This window comes from Marmota flaviventris, chromosome 1, assembly GCF_047511675.1.
Source record: "Marmota flaviventris isolate mMarFla1 chromosome 1, mMarFla1.hap1, whole genome shotgun sequence".
NCBI lineage: Eukaryota > Metazoa > Chordata > Mammalia > Rodentia > Sciuridae > Marmota > Marmota flaviventris.
Window position 1 is genome coordinate 89672428 of NC_092498.1, and position 14000 is coordinate 89686427.

The following is a 14000-nucleotide window of genomic DNA, read 5'->3' on the forward strand; positions in this document are numbered from 1 at the left end:
TCAGAGACACAGCAAAGCCATGGCAGAGTCGGGTCCGGAAGCCAAGGGCCCCCTGACTTGCAGAGTGGGTCCTGTACCTGCAGCCGGGGCCTCCTGCCTTCTGATTCGGGCAGCTGTTGCTCTCCAGGCAGCCCCATCCAGCACCCTCATCTGAGTTTCTGGTCCTCCCTTGGAGCCAACTTGGAACTGATCTCATCAGTCCGCCTAGCCTTATCTCTTCCTTCTAATGAAATTCCTTTTCCCTTTTTACTAATTGTCCTGAGATTCTGCCTTCTCTTTCTTTCTCACGCTCCTAACTCTGGCCAGCCTGCCGCAGTCTTGTTTTTCTTCTTTTCAGTAAGTTCGTTTGCACAGTCCTTGAAGGTCTGGGGAAGGACATATTTGGGGAAAGGGGCCTTTCCCCTTTTTCCTAGATCCATCTCCCCTGAGATGCCTCCAACCCCCCTTTACTGCTCATCCATCTGTCCTCCTCTTCCCCCATCACACGCTGTGTCCCAGCTAACTTGTCACATAATAGTCTTTAGATTACATTTTAAAAATCTTGGAAATAATCAGAGGATGCCATGTTTACTGTAGAAATATCTGGAGTCCAGGAAGATCAGGGACACTTTGGAGCTAAACATAGAGGGATCTCAGAGAACGGCCAAAGCTTAGAATTCAGGGTGATGGCGTTGGCGCAGGCTCTGCTGCTGTGGGTAGGTCTCTGGCTTCTGACCTTGGTTTCTGGGCCATTTAGGGGAGACCAGGCCATCTAGGGGAGATCAGTCAGCCTTTCAGTCCATGCAAGGGAGATAATAAGGATAGAATGAATAACTACCATTCCTGTATGACCTAATGAGCCCTTTTAATTATTGAGAAAAAAAGTCCTTATTTACATCTGTGTGTCTTCTTGTATATTTGTAATGGAGACTTTGGGCATTCATTGAGGACACATGAAAAACTTAGATGCATGAATAGCTGGGAACTCTAATTAAAAAGCAGATCCTGAGTCAAGCAGGCCAGGGTGGCCCCAAGAGTCTGCCATTTCTAAGAAGTTCTTAGGTGGATCCTGTTGCTGCTGGTCTGGGGAAAGCAAAGCATCAAACCATACCACACATTTCTCTTCTGCAAAAATGGGCTCACAGTACCCACCTTGCAAGTAATGAGAACAGAAAGGGGCCATTTATAAAATGAGAACCACAAACCCACAGAGGCACAGCACAGATGCTGGGCAGGCTGGGGTTGGTCTCATCTTTGAAGCATATGATACACATTTTTTTAAAAAATTTGTTCTTTTTAGATACACATGACAGTAGAGTATATTTTAACATGTTACACATACATGGAGTATAACTCATTATACTAATTAGTATCCCATTCTTGTGGTTGTACAAGGTGTGGAGTTATACTGGTTGTATATTCATTTATGAATAGAGGAAAGTTATGTCTGATTCATTCTACCATCTTTCCTATTACCATCCTCCCCGCTTCCCTTCATTCCCCTTTGTCTAATCCAATGAACTTCTACCCCCCACCCCATTGTGTGTTAGCATCCGCATATTGGAGAGAACATTTGGCCTTTGGTTTTTTGGGGATTAGCTTACTTAGCATGATAGTCTCCAGTTCCTTCTACTTACCAGCAAATGCCATAATTTCATTTTTCTTTATGGCTGAGTAATATTCCATCAGAAGTGCATGATACACATTCTTCCCTCAGCAGAATGACATGTCCCCACATGTCATGTGCCTTCGGACTTATACTCAAAGAGGTGGAGTCAAAAAGAGCATATCTATGAATGCCAAGGATCTAACCTCTCCCAAATATCTGTCTTCATGGACATCTGATTCATGTTTAATATATCAGTTCACCAGCCAGTACTAGGAGTCTCAAGGCCACATGTGTGGCCCCTGAGAAGGGCTTTGAAGGAGCTGCTCCTATGTGTGAGATGATGCAGCTGTTGACCCATCTTGAGAGGAGAACAAATGTCCACAGCTTGTGCCCACTCAAGCATGAACAGGAAGGAATGAAAGAGATGGAGTATGTATACCCTGAGGCTTGTGCCTACCCAGCAGGCTATAGAGCTAGACTTCTTAAAGTCGCCTGTTTCTGCAGGACATGGGGCAGTGCTCCAAAGCTATTCTCTCAGTCTTCAGCACCTGCCCACTGAATTCACTATCCAGAACTCTCCACAGCAAGGGAAATGCCTGGCACCTATGCTGTTTGCATGGTCACCCCTGGCTACATGTGGCCCTTGAGCTTTTATGATATGGCTAGGACAACTGAGGAGGTAGATTTTTAATTTGATTTCATTTTAATTGATTTTAATCCAAATAGCCGCATATGGGTAGTGACTCTCAGAGTGGACAGTGCAAGTCCAGACTAGACCGATGAGCGGTGCTTTCAGACTGACCATGGTCTTCTGTAGATAGTACTCTTGACACTGAGAGAAAGGCCAGCCTGGGCTGGAGGAGAGAGGGATAGAGGGGATGACCAGAGGACACCTAAAGTGACACACACAACCGAGCTCAGAGCTCACTCTGCCCAGACCAGGCAGCGTGTGATGAGGTCTGTGGTGTGAGTTTCCAGCTGTCTGTCTCACTGAGTGACCTGCAGCAAGACAGTGTGCTGAGCTTGGAGGTGAGCCTTGGGCTCCCTGCCTCGGCCCCAGCCCACGTCCCACCTTCTGAACACACACCTTCCCCCTAATATCATCGACCCAGTGGTGGTCCTAGTGAGTGCTTACGGGTGTGTGTGCAACTAAGCACACACCTGCACATGTGGGCATGCCTTTCTTTGTCCAGAGCCGACTGAGTCTTGGCCCTCAGCCTCCTTGTTCTCCTCCTCATGAATGTCCTGGCCCTGTCTCCACTCCCCTGTTCCTCTGCCCACCCTCCTTAAGTCCTGCCTCAGTTTCTTCCTTGCCCATGTCCCCAGCTGACAGAAGTGCTAATCTTGTCACACCCAGCAGCTGCGTGCAGAAATGCTACTGCAAGCCACAGCGGGCTCAGCAGCACTCTTGCAAGATGTCAGAACTGTCCACCATTACTCTGTAAGTGTGCGTGGCCGTGGCTGTGGCCAGGTGTCCTGGAGGGGAGGGGGACGCATGCCGCCACTGCCTCGAGCTTGCGTCTTAGCGGGCTGGAGAGTGGAGAGCCACCTTGTGCTTCCCAGCCTGGCCCTGATCCCCGGCTGTTGCATGTTGACGTCTGTCCCCGTGTCTTGTGAGTTCTCTGTACTCTTGTGGTCCTGGGGCGGGAAGGCAAGGTGTGGGGATGGAGCTGCAGTATGGTAGCAGCATCCTGGGGGCTTGGCTGGTGCTGAGGAGGAAGCTCTGCAGTCTTGGTTGCTGCCTTGAGTGTGACCTTTCCCCAAATCCCCCACTTCTCTGGGCTTCAGTCTTTGCAATTGCAAAATTATTTCTAATAAGGGTGAGAAATTTAGTTTATCGAGGCCAAACTCCTGCACACAGGAGGGGACCCTCACTCCAATATTCAGAGCACTCGATGTACAAGTTGGTAGCAAGTCATTTGTTTCAGCAGCCACTCTATGAGGTGGGTCCTTGTATTGTCCCCATTTTACAGATGAGAAAACTGAAGCACAGAGAGGTGAAGTGACTCACTCGAGGCCACTTTATTGGCAGGGTGAGGATTTGAACCCAGGATTTGAACACCGTGCTTAGGTTGACTCTGACCAGGTCAGCCTCAATTTGGATGTCCACGTGGACTAGGGGTGTCACTGCCTCCTTGGCAGCCCCTTGTCGTTGATGCAGCTCCAATTACTGGAGGCTCTTCTTGGCATTTTAGGATTCTTCTGACTATTGAAGTCTTCTCAGGGCAGTAGGACAGAGGGCTACACCCTGTGTCACTGTCTCTCTGGGTGATCAGATCATAGTGTGAGGCTCACATCCTAAGTTCCCATTGTAGGGCCTCCAGGCAGGTCAGAGGTCCACAAGCCCCACCTCCCTGACCTTTAGAGGTCTTCTCCTCTGTCCTCAGTGCCCTGTCCGCCAAAGGGGCCCCTGCAGCCACCTGGGTCCCTACCTAAAGTCCCTGACTTTGCTGAGGCTGCTGCAGGGTGCTGGGGAGGGAAGCTGCCCATGGCCTATCCATGGGATACCCTTGGTGCAGCCACCACTTCTGTTCTGGGCCTGGGAGGAGCCTGAGCCCCTGCATGAAATATTGCTGTTTCTCCCACTATGAACCCAACACATCTCATGCCACCATTGACACTGGAGAGGTTTGACGTCTTGGTTTCCAGGGCTCTTTTCAGACGACAAAGCCAAGTTCCTGGAAACTGTCCATTTGCAGGACAGGAAGACAGGAGGGAGGGAGGCAGGCACCCGAGTCCTGTTTCAGGGCAGCCTCCCTTCTTGAGCTCCTTCAACAGGCGTGTGCTTTAAAGTGAGCTTGTTAGGCAGGACCAGAGTGAAGCCCCCGGGGGGGCCTCACATTGCATTTCCAGCCCCTTTCCTTGGCTCTTCTTAATCTGTCACCCTCTGCTGCCTTCTGGTTCCAGACTCTGGGCACCCAGAGATGAGCAGCACCCACGTGCCCAGATGTCTCACTTTAAGGACTCCGGGCTCTTGTGCCTGTGTGGTCCATGGATTCCTCCTTGGAGCAGGCATTTCTGGGCATCAGGTCCAAGCCCAGAGGTGCTTGCTGCAGGATATAACAAACGAGCCTCTCTCCCTTCTTCAGTGGGCACCATCGGAGATGGGCAAATAAGAGGAAGGCTGAGAGACCAGGCTACTCAGGGCTGCATCTGGACTCCCAGCAGGGACTGCTCAGCTCCTGTTGGCCCTGCTCTGGTCTAAGGACCCTCAGGGCCTGCAGAAAAGGCTGTGAGCAGGGAGGAGGTTGGCCACACTCTAGCGGCCTCTTCCCCTCTGGGCTGAGTTTCCTCTTCCTGTAGGTCTTCTCAGGCTGCTCCTCCTCCTCCCTCCCTCTGTCTCTTCCTCTTCCTTGCCTGCTTTCTCCCTCCTGCCTTCTCCAAGATACCAAGACCTTGCACAGATCTCCTGGTTTCAATTTTCTAGAAGTTTGGAGCCTCCACATTCAATAAAATGTTCTTTCCTACAAAGTCTGGGATGTGGAGAAAGGAGAAGCACAGAGTACAATCGCCCCATATCAAATAGGCACCCTAAACTTCATGTCCACTTTTGTGAACCATTCTCTGTGGGGAGAGCATGGTCTGACCCTCCAGAGAGCCAGGTTGGGTACAGCTGAGGGACAGAACACATCTGCAGGACAGGACTGGGCTCTTTGGGGAGGCCCACAGGGAGCCAGTAATCTGGAGCAGGTGGAGATGGGGTCCTGGGAGCTCCTGGGAGAGTTTCCTCCCTAGAGAACACAGCTGCCTGGTGTCCCCATCCTGGGTCTCTAAGCCTCTGCACCCTTAGAACAGGGCACCACCCCACTCTTGACCTGAGAGCCAGTGGGGGGCTGAGAGTCAGAGAGAGAGTAGGCCACACATCTGGTGGCTCCCCTGTCTGTCCCACGTTGGAGCCAATCGTTCTCTCCCCTTTACCCAGTTTCCTGGGCAGAAGCTTCTTCCTGCCTGGGTAGAGATGGTTTATGCCCAGAGTCTGTAGGTCCTTCCTAGAATCCAGCCGTGGTCCAGCCAGTGCCCTCCCTCCCTGTGTTCAGCAATCCTGTTACTTTCTGGGAATGTCCTCCACTCACCTCAGACTCAGAAACACAGAAACTCTGTGGCCTTCAGGAGCAACTTTTGTGGCACATAGAATTTCCTTCCAGAACAGGAGAAGCTTTGCTTTGCCTCCAGCCTCCTGAATACCAGTCCTGTGTTTTGCTCTGAATTTATTTACCCCCAAGGGTTTTACACATTGCTCAGGGGGGTCCTATAAATAGCATGTACATTTTTAGTGGCTCTGCAGGATGCTGACTGGGTGCCTTGCAGACTGGGGAAGCCCCGCCCCACAATAGCTCAGGGAGTCCTGGAAGCCTGGGCCCTGGTCAGTTCCCTTCTTTCCCAGGTCCCTTGCACTGACGTAATGTTGAGCAGAACTGTTGACAGGGACCTGGGGGAGAGCCAGGGGCTGGGACTGGATCCTCTGTGGCTCTGGTCCCAAGACCTGGCAGCCTCTGGAGCACATGTGCTACTTTCTCTCTACAGACGGCTGGCCCGGTCCACCCTGCTGCTCATCCCGCTGTTTGGAATCCACTACACTGTATTCGCCTTCTCCCCAGAGAACGTCAGCAAGAGGGAAAGACTCGTGTTTGAGCTGGGGCTGGGCTCCTTCCAGGTAAGGCATGGCACAATTGGAGGGAAGAATTCCCCAGAACCAGGGGTAGTTCTGGAACCTCTTTACCTCACTCCAGGTCTCAGTGTTTCTGTCTCTGAAATAAGTACTAGAAGAGAAGCACTCTGTGAAAGCTCCGTCGGTCGTCTGCTCTAGGAAGACACACCAATATCTATGCATCACTATGACTGAGCTTCCTGTGCCACGCCCCTTGGGCAATCTGAGATGACAGTTGTCCATCAGCCTGGGCTGCAGGGTGGATGGCTTTGAGAGCCCTGTGTGTCCACATACTGATTTCAGCCTTCTAATCCTGCACCCCTGCAGGGCTGGAGTTCTGTCTTACTCGAGTCAGGGTCCCTGGCACAGGAGTCCCCAGCATAGGACCTGGCCTCAGGAGCTGAGTGAGCTTGGCAAGGACATGAGCAAATAGATGCATACCCAAATAAGCCAGGAGATGCGGGGAGCCGTGGAGTAATGAGTCCACATGGGGAGGGATGAATGATGGGACTGTGAGTCCTGGTGTGTGTGGGCAGTAACAGTGGGTTCATAGGGGAGAGATGGCTCCCTGGGGTGTGCTGGGTAGAGTGTCTGTCCCTGAGCCATCTGCTTAATATAGCATTTGAGCTTGATGGTCAGGACATTATTCTGGAAATCTGACTGGTGTCTTGCATTCTAATTCAAGGCCACTTTACCTGGCTCAGCTTCTGAACCTGCTCAGACTGGGAAAGATTTTTATAGAGCAAGTTCTGAACCAGGAATTAGAACCCAGGGCTCCCATGTTTGGACTTGCTGATGTATTCCAGTCATTATTCTGCTGACACTTTCAAATTACAACCTAGGGCACAGGGATTGCAAGAAATTTGTTGGCAGCATTCAGGAGAATGTTCTCACTTTGTTTGGTGTACATGTAGAGTGGCTAAACCCATGCTCCATGCCAAGGACTGACTTTACATGGTATTTGGCTTCGCTGTGATAAGGGTGGAGGGTGGAGGGAGAGTGGGGAGACAATAATAGTTAAAGAAAACATGCTTCTGTTGAATCCTGGAGGGCTCCTGTCTCAGGAGCCTGCCATCCAGTTGGAGAGCCCAGGGAACATTCTGGGGCATTCAGGGAAGTGGGATACAGCCTGTAATCACAGTGGCTCAAGAGGCAGAGGCAGGAAGATTGCAGGTTCAAAGCCAGCCTCAGCCACTTAGTGAGGCCCTAAGCAATTTGGCAAGACCCTGTCCTGTCTCAAAAGAAAAAATTTAAAAAAAGGGATGGGGATGCAGCTCATTGATAACTCATCCCTTGGTTCAATCCCCGGTCCCACCAAAAAAAAAAAAAAAAAAAAAAAGACAAAAAGGCATTGGGAAGGGTTTTACCAAGGGCACATGGGATTCGAGGCCTGGGTGTATTGGTGGGTTCTGGCCCACCAGCCACCTGGCTTCCTGACTGCCCATCTTGGTGGAGCAGAACACATCTGTCTCATCCCAGAGCCTTGGGCAGGGTCCCCTATCCAGATTTTGGCATTTTTCTCCTTCCTGTTGTCATGCTCTCACCTCTGCCCTCCCCCACACCCCCTGCATATGGCATTCTGAGGTTTATTTCTCCTCTTTCCCCAGGGCTTTGTGGTGGCCATTCTCTACTGTTTTCTGAATGGAGAGGTAAGACCCTGGCCATTTGGCTTCTCACTAGTGGAAGTGGAGTTTGCTGGGGAGCAAACACCAGGATAGATTCCCCCTGACAAGAGTTTTGTTAGGCTCTCAGCACCTAGGGGAGGAGCTGGTCACACAGCTGCAAGTGTCCTGTCTTGTCAGGGTCTCCTGACAGCTTCCACCTGGGCCAGGATCTTTCCTACTTTGCTGCTGAGGCCCACCCTGAGCACAGAGCTCCACCCAAAGGAAGACAGCAGCTCTGCTGAGTCCAGAGCTCCTGCACGTGCACTCGTGAGAGGAAGCTCAGTGAGGAGGAGGTGACAGCGAGGCAGGGCAGGGCACAGGCCCAGGAACCACAGGTCAGGAGGCTGTGATGGGCAAGACTGCTAGACCAGGAGCTGTCCAGCATTCAGCGCTGCCCCCAGCAGGCTCCCCTGCTTCACCCAAATCCATCCCCTGGTAGAGCAAGGAATGTGAGGATTTGGAAGAGACCTCAGGGAGAGACCTGGAACCTTCCAGTAATGCTCCACTTGCAGAGCTCACCTGTGGGGTGATGCTTTTGAGGAGAGCCCAGACAGGTGCTGGGATGGGGCCGGGGCTGGATGCGTGGGATGGGTTTGGAGAGGGAGCAACAGTGCTCTCTGTGAGACCGTGACCTCAGCAGGCTCTTCCCCTATTTGCATCTGAGAAACAAAAAGATTGGGCTCAGCCATCACTGGAATGACCTAGAGCAAGGGTCAGATTAGAACAGATGAGGAGCAACAGAGAGGGTCCTGAGGAGTGACTGGGAGGGCAGAGACATGGGAGTAGGTGTAGCTTGTCAAGAGCCTGTGGTGGAAGGGGAGCTGAACATGGAGAGCGGGTGTGTGGGTGCTGCTTCAGTTGGTGCACTGCACAGAGATAACTTGACTGAAGGGCAGGTGGAAGCTGAGACTCACTGGCATGACCCCGCCCCCCCCCCCCCCCCCCCCCCGCCCAGTAAGGGATACTTAAGTAAGCCATACTAAGTAAGGGATACATGGGAGTGCATTTGCCAGAGGACTGCTTAGTGGTTCGCAGCCATGCCTGCACACTGCAATCACCTAGGTTGTTGTAAAAGCTACTGCCATCTGGATCTTAGCCAGAGATTGGGATGTAATTATCCATATGGTCTGGGATCTGAGACTTTGAAAACTCCCTAGGTGATTCTCAGGCAGCCCAGTGTGAATGGTCAGCAAGAGTGGGCATCCTTACCCTGATCCATGTGCCCTGAGGGACTGCTTGTTAAAGACCCACCCAGCTCTTTTTGGAGTGGCCCAGAGACAATAGGAAGCTGTCTGAAGGCCTTCTCCAGGCAGTGACTAGGGGGAGGTCTGCAGCGGGTACCAGGAGGAGTGCTGGAGGTGACAGCCTCGGAAGGCCTGCGGTCAGGGTGGGTCCTGGTGCCAGGAGAGGATGTTGCCCAGAGGTAACAGCCCCAGTTGCTCCCTGCAGGTGCAGGCAGAGATCAAGCGGAAATGGCGGAGCTGGAAGGTGAACCGTTACTTCACCATGGACTTCAAGCACAGGCACCCATCCCTGGCCAGCAGTGGAGTGAACGGGGGCACCCAGCTCTCCATCCTGAGCAAGAGCAGCTCCCAGCTCCGCATGTCCAGCCTTCCGGCCGACAACCTGGCCACCTGAGTCCCCCTCCCCTCTTCCTCTCCTCATACACAGGCTGGGGCTGCGGGCAGGGGCTGTGCACGTTCGCGCCTCTTCCCTCCCTTTGGGCAGGCCCTGGGCTGGCAGCTTGGCTCCTCCCCAAGTGGGGAGAAGGTGGCGGGGCGCAGATTGTTATTGCCCCTCCTGTTTTGGTACTGGTCCTGCCCACCATGGTCCCTTGGTCCCTGATTGGACATGTAAATACTCCTTGAATTTGGAAAGTTGTCCCATCTCTTCCCTTCCACCCATGTCCCCGCTCACTTCAGCCAGCCCAGTTCCATTGCACTGCGTCTTGGCCAGCCTCGGTGATGGCCTGAGCCCAGGCACGAGGCCTCGTGAGCTGAGGCTGAAGAGACCCTGCTCTGGAGTGGCTGGTCTGATGCCTGCCTCAATAACCCCCTCAGTTTTGACTTCAGATATGGGACCTTTTCTTGTCTGAGCCTAGTCCCTGAGGCTAGCCAGAGGTCCAGCTGGGGTGGCCGGATCCTTCCATGCAGGCCAGCCCCAAGGCTTCCTCATGCTCACCTGGCATCTTGGTGTCCAGGTCCCCAACCTCTGGGTATCAGGGTTGTGGGAAATCTCCACACTCTTTCAATCAGAGACTTCAGTTGGGGGTGGGGTTTGAGGGTCAGGAAAAGTTCTGGTGCTTTTCATTTGATCCAAGAAGAGCTGAGAGCCAGAAATGTGAATATGACTGAAAAGGAGATAGAATGGTTTGGAAGACCCATTCAAGAAGCCTTCCTCCATCTCCATTGTTGGACCCCGACATGAGATAGGCAGGGTTCATCTGGTAGCTCCCCTTCTGCCCTTCATGTCCCCAGTAGATGTCCCAGAGTCCCTAAGCCCTCCTCCTTCCTTCCCCTTAAGTCAAAGCCCTCCTCCCTACTTTCCCTTAAGTCAAAGCCATGACTAGGTTGAACCAGCCGACTTCCTGTGATGTCAGCAAATCCTGGAGCACCTCACACCTCCAATGTGCCCAAGTCCTGGGCCCAGGGCTCCCCCAGGCCCTGGCTCCATGGGTGACGAAGAGCCCCAGTCACCAGGTCCTCAGACCTGGACTCAACTACTGAACTTTATCTGAGACCTCTGTACTACATCCCCCTATGTGCCCTTGACATTGAATCACTGTGGGCTGCTAGGGAGCTTGAGGGGACACCATGCCTACACACCCATTAGCAGAAGCTATTGGTGGGAGGAGCTGATGCCCCCCTGCCTCCCCGCTCCCCCCACCCCAGTGCTCATTCTGGCTTCCCAGCTGCAAATGGCACAGCCACCACCTACGAATTTCAAATAGGGCAGGACCAGGTTCAGAAAAGGTTGAGGAAAGTGCTAGAGTGCCATGGCCCCGGGGCCCAGTTCATTCCACCTCAGCTCTTGGTCTTGTTCCTGTCTCTGTGTTTGTGGACTTGCTTCCTGACCGTGTTCTGAAATGCTTGGGGGTTTGGGTGGGGGTGGGTGTTGCTTTGTCTTGGTTTCACAAAGAGGAAGGAACCCTGGGGGCCTTGGCAGTGCTTCTGGAGACACTTTCAGAGGGACTGGAGAAGGCTCTAGTTGCTCTAATTTGGAGATGAGTCTTGTGTCCTCCACAGGGAAGTAAGTCCCCGGGTCTTTGTCAACCACCCGGAAAGGAACTCTCTGCCCTTTCTCAGCATGTTGAATGACTTGGACTTGCCGTGAGGTGTGCAGTGGTCTCTTCTACCCTGAGCGAGACCTCCGGATCCCCTCACCCTGCTTGGGGAGGCAGGTGCATTGCCCAAGAAGTGTCTACTGATCACCCTGCACTTGGGTCACTGCTGGAGTCCCTGAGTTGCTTGGAAGAAGCCACTGCCTGGGATTCAGAGACCAGGATTCTGCCCCAGCTGGGTTCTCATGGCTGTGACTGTGGACGCAATCCTCCCTATTCTGGGCCTCAGTTTCCCCATTCATGAAATGAGGTGGCATCTAATGTTTCTCTGGGCCCTGTACTGTTCAGTTTTCCAGTTCAAAACTAAGGCAGGTAAAAGGGCATGCATGCATGATGTGTGTATCATCTGAGGTTTTAAGGAGCGGGGTCTGTAGGTGAGGGAAGAATGCTCCTTTCCCTTCCTTTTGGACACCATGATGGAAGCCAGTAGAATGGAAGGGAGGCTCAGGTCACGGACATTTGAACAGGTGCCTTGGGTGTGATGTGCAGACCAGCGCTCCACCTGGCTTGGGCAGGGTGCTGTGACTAGGTGGCAACCAGATCCAAGGAGCAGTTATATGGACCTCATTCATTTGTCACCACCCTCACCAGCAGCGCTGTGTCACTGTGGAAGAAGAAACTGACTTTATAGCTACATCATTGCGAAACAGCAAAAGCAAGTCAGCCCCGTGTCCCTTGTCCTGCACTACTGCTGAGCCCTGGGCCTCTGTCCTCCTAGAAGTTCCAGGTCCTCTCGGTTTGTTTTCTGTTTGAATGGATTTTTGCCAGTCTTGTGAGAAGATGTACCTGCTATGTTCTGAAAGTTCCAGAAGTTTCTGGTTTAGGGTCATGGGCAGTGGGAGGGTGGCATGAGGCCTGGGACCAGATCTTCTGTTTTCAAATCAGTGGCATGGGCAATAAGACTAGATGATTCTTACGTAGCCCGACACATCCTGGAATTCTCTCTAAATACTAGCCATCTCCTTGGAAGGGGCCCCAAGTAAGGATTGTGTCATTGCCTGGACTCCCAAAAGATAAGGAATCCTGCTGTGTGAAGAGGGGTGGGGACACTTGGGAAATGTTCACCTGGAGAGGAACAGAGTTGTCGGGCTCCATGCCTGCGGGGGTTCATTCCTGGGAAGGGGTTTTTTGTTCTATGCAATTCTAAACCTCACCCATGGGTGTCCAGATTCTTCTCGGGATAGGGAAATCTCACCCCTGACATGACTGTCCAGGTGTGGGACAGGCAGGCAGTGTCAGGAGAGGCACAAATTAGGGAAGCTGAGGCTGCCGTGGTGCCAGTGAAGAGCCAGAGAGTGGAATTTAGGGGTTCCGCAGCCTTGTCACGGTCCCCAGCACTGTGAGCCTTAGGACTCCCATCATACTTGGGGCCAAAATACATTCTCTGTTTCAGTAGGCAGCCCTGTGACCATCTGTGGCATGTCTGTCCTTCTCTAACCCCATCTTCTGTGAGCTGGGTCCTTGGGAAATAAGGCTGGGGAGCCACAGCCTGGCCTGAGGCTGGAAATAGACCTGCATCTGTTATCATATGTCAAGGCCTCTGCTCCTTGATCAGTCCCTCTCTTTTCCTGGAAGAGACTCTCTCTTTAATTCTTTGAGTACCCTTATCCCTTTCAGGGCCACTCCAGAGTGAAAGTAGTGAGCATTGTGTCGTATGAATCACTTGAGCCCAGGCAGCATGGAAACCAGCTGGAAGAGCCCCAAGCAGGGAGCAGGGACCTGGGCTTCTCCCTGCTTTGCCACTGACCTGCTATTTGACCTTGACTCATTCCCTTGTGGCTTTGGGGAGACACAAAAGACTAGAGCCCGGAGAAACTTGGAGATCTACACATCAGCTGTCACCTTCGGACTGATGAGGAAACAAGTGGGCCAGGAATAAATCTGAACGAGGAAATGGCCCCACCAGTACGTACACCTCCCTGCGCATGAGCCAGGACGTGGTGCTCAAAGCATCTACATCTAATAAACACTTGGCCTTGTGTAGCAGAGGGGCTCTGGCTACTGAAAGCCACTTAGGACTCCAGACTGCAGGAGAAGCAGTGGAGCTGACCTGCTGGGCTTCACCACCTGCTCTGTGAGACCATCTCCAAGCCTCTGCCCTCTAATCTGAGAAATGGACGGTTGTGATCGGATCATCTGCTGCACAGGCCAGGGATGAGGTTGAAGTGAGAGACCCTCTGCGTGCGAAGGGACTTTGGAAATGACACAAATTTGGTCTCATTACTGGAGTGAGGCCCCCTGAAAGGGGCTCTTTGCTGTCTGTTTACTGCATTGAGTCCTCCTGAGTTGACTTTAACCCCATTTGTAAAACCACCAGCACTGGGGATGAGGAGGAAGCCAGAGGGCGCTGGCAGACACAGAGTCTTAGCTTTATCTTCAACTGGTTCTGTTTGCACTTGGGATTAGGATGCGGAGAGGACCACGTGGGTGTTTTGAGCCTTTCGATGCTACCCCTCCTGGGAATCCTTCAAGGATGTGGGAAAGTTCTCCAGTGGGCCATATGCCCATCCCTTCTCCTTCCCCTGAACTCCAGGTCTGGGAATCTGTCTGCAGTCAGCCATGTGTGTCTTGTCTGATGTCTGTGTTCTGTCGCTTTGCACCTGCCAGGGTTGGAGTGGTGCAGTCCCTGGCATCCCAGATGCAACTCCAGGCTCCCTTGTGGGAACTGTGGATCGGCCTGGGTTTCATCTCCCATGATATAGATGAGCCCCATGACCTTATTGCTACTGCTGCTGCCATTAATGCTGTGCTCACAACCTT

The 14000-nt window shown here is 52.6% G+C and overlaps 1 protein-coding gene across 6 annotated transcripts in view; it reads left to right on the top strand.

The window, feature by feature from the left end:
* Adcyap1r1 (ADCYAP receptor type I) overlaps positions 1-10984 on the top strand; it is a 52942-nt gene extending 41958 nt beyond the window's left edge. For 5 of the 6 annotated variants that reach the window (XM_071608337.1, XM_027939651.2, XM_071608343.1 and 2 more), the window contains 3 exons: positions 6113-6242; positions 7844-7885; positions 9350-10984. In XM_071608337.1, coding sequence (XP_071464438.1) covers positions 6113-6242; positions 7844-7885; positions 9350-9538 — 361 coding nt within the window. In that variant the 3' untranslated portion in view covers positions 9539-10984. Of the gene's footprint in view, positions 1-2945; positions 3030-6112; positions 6243-7843; positions 7886-9349 lie in introns of all 6 variants that reach the window. The other variant, XM_071608361.1, reaches the window with a different exon arrangement.
* The last annotated feature ends 3016 nt before the right edge of the window (positions 10985-14000 follow it).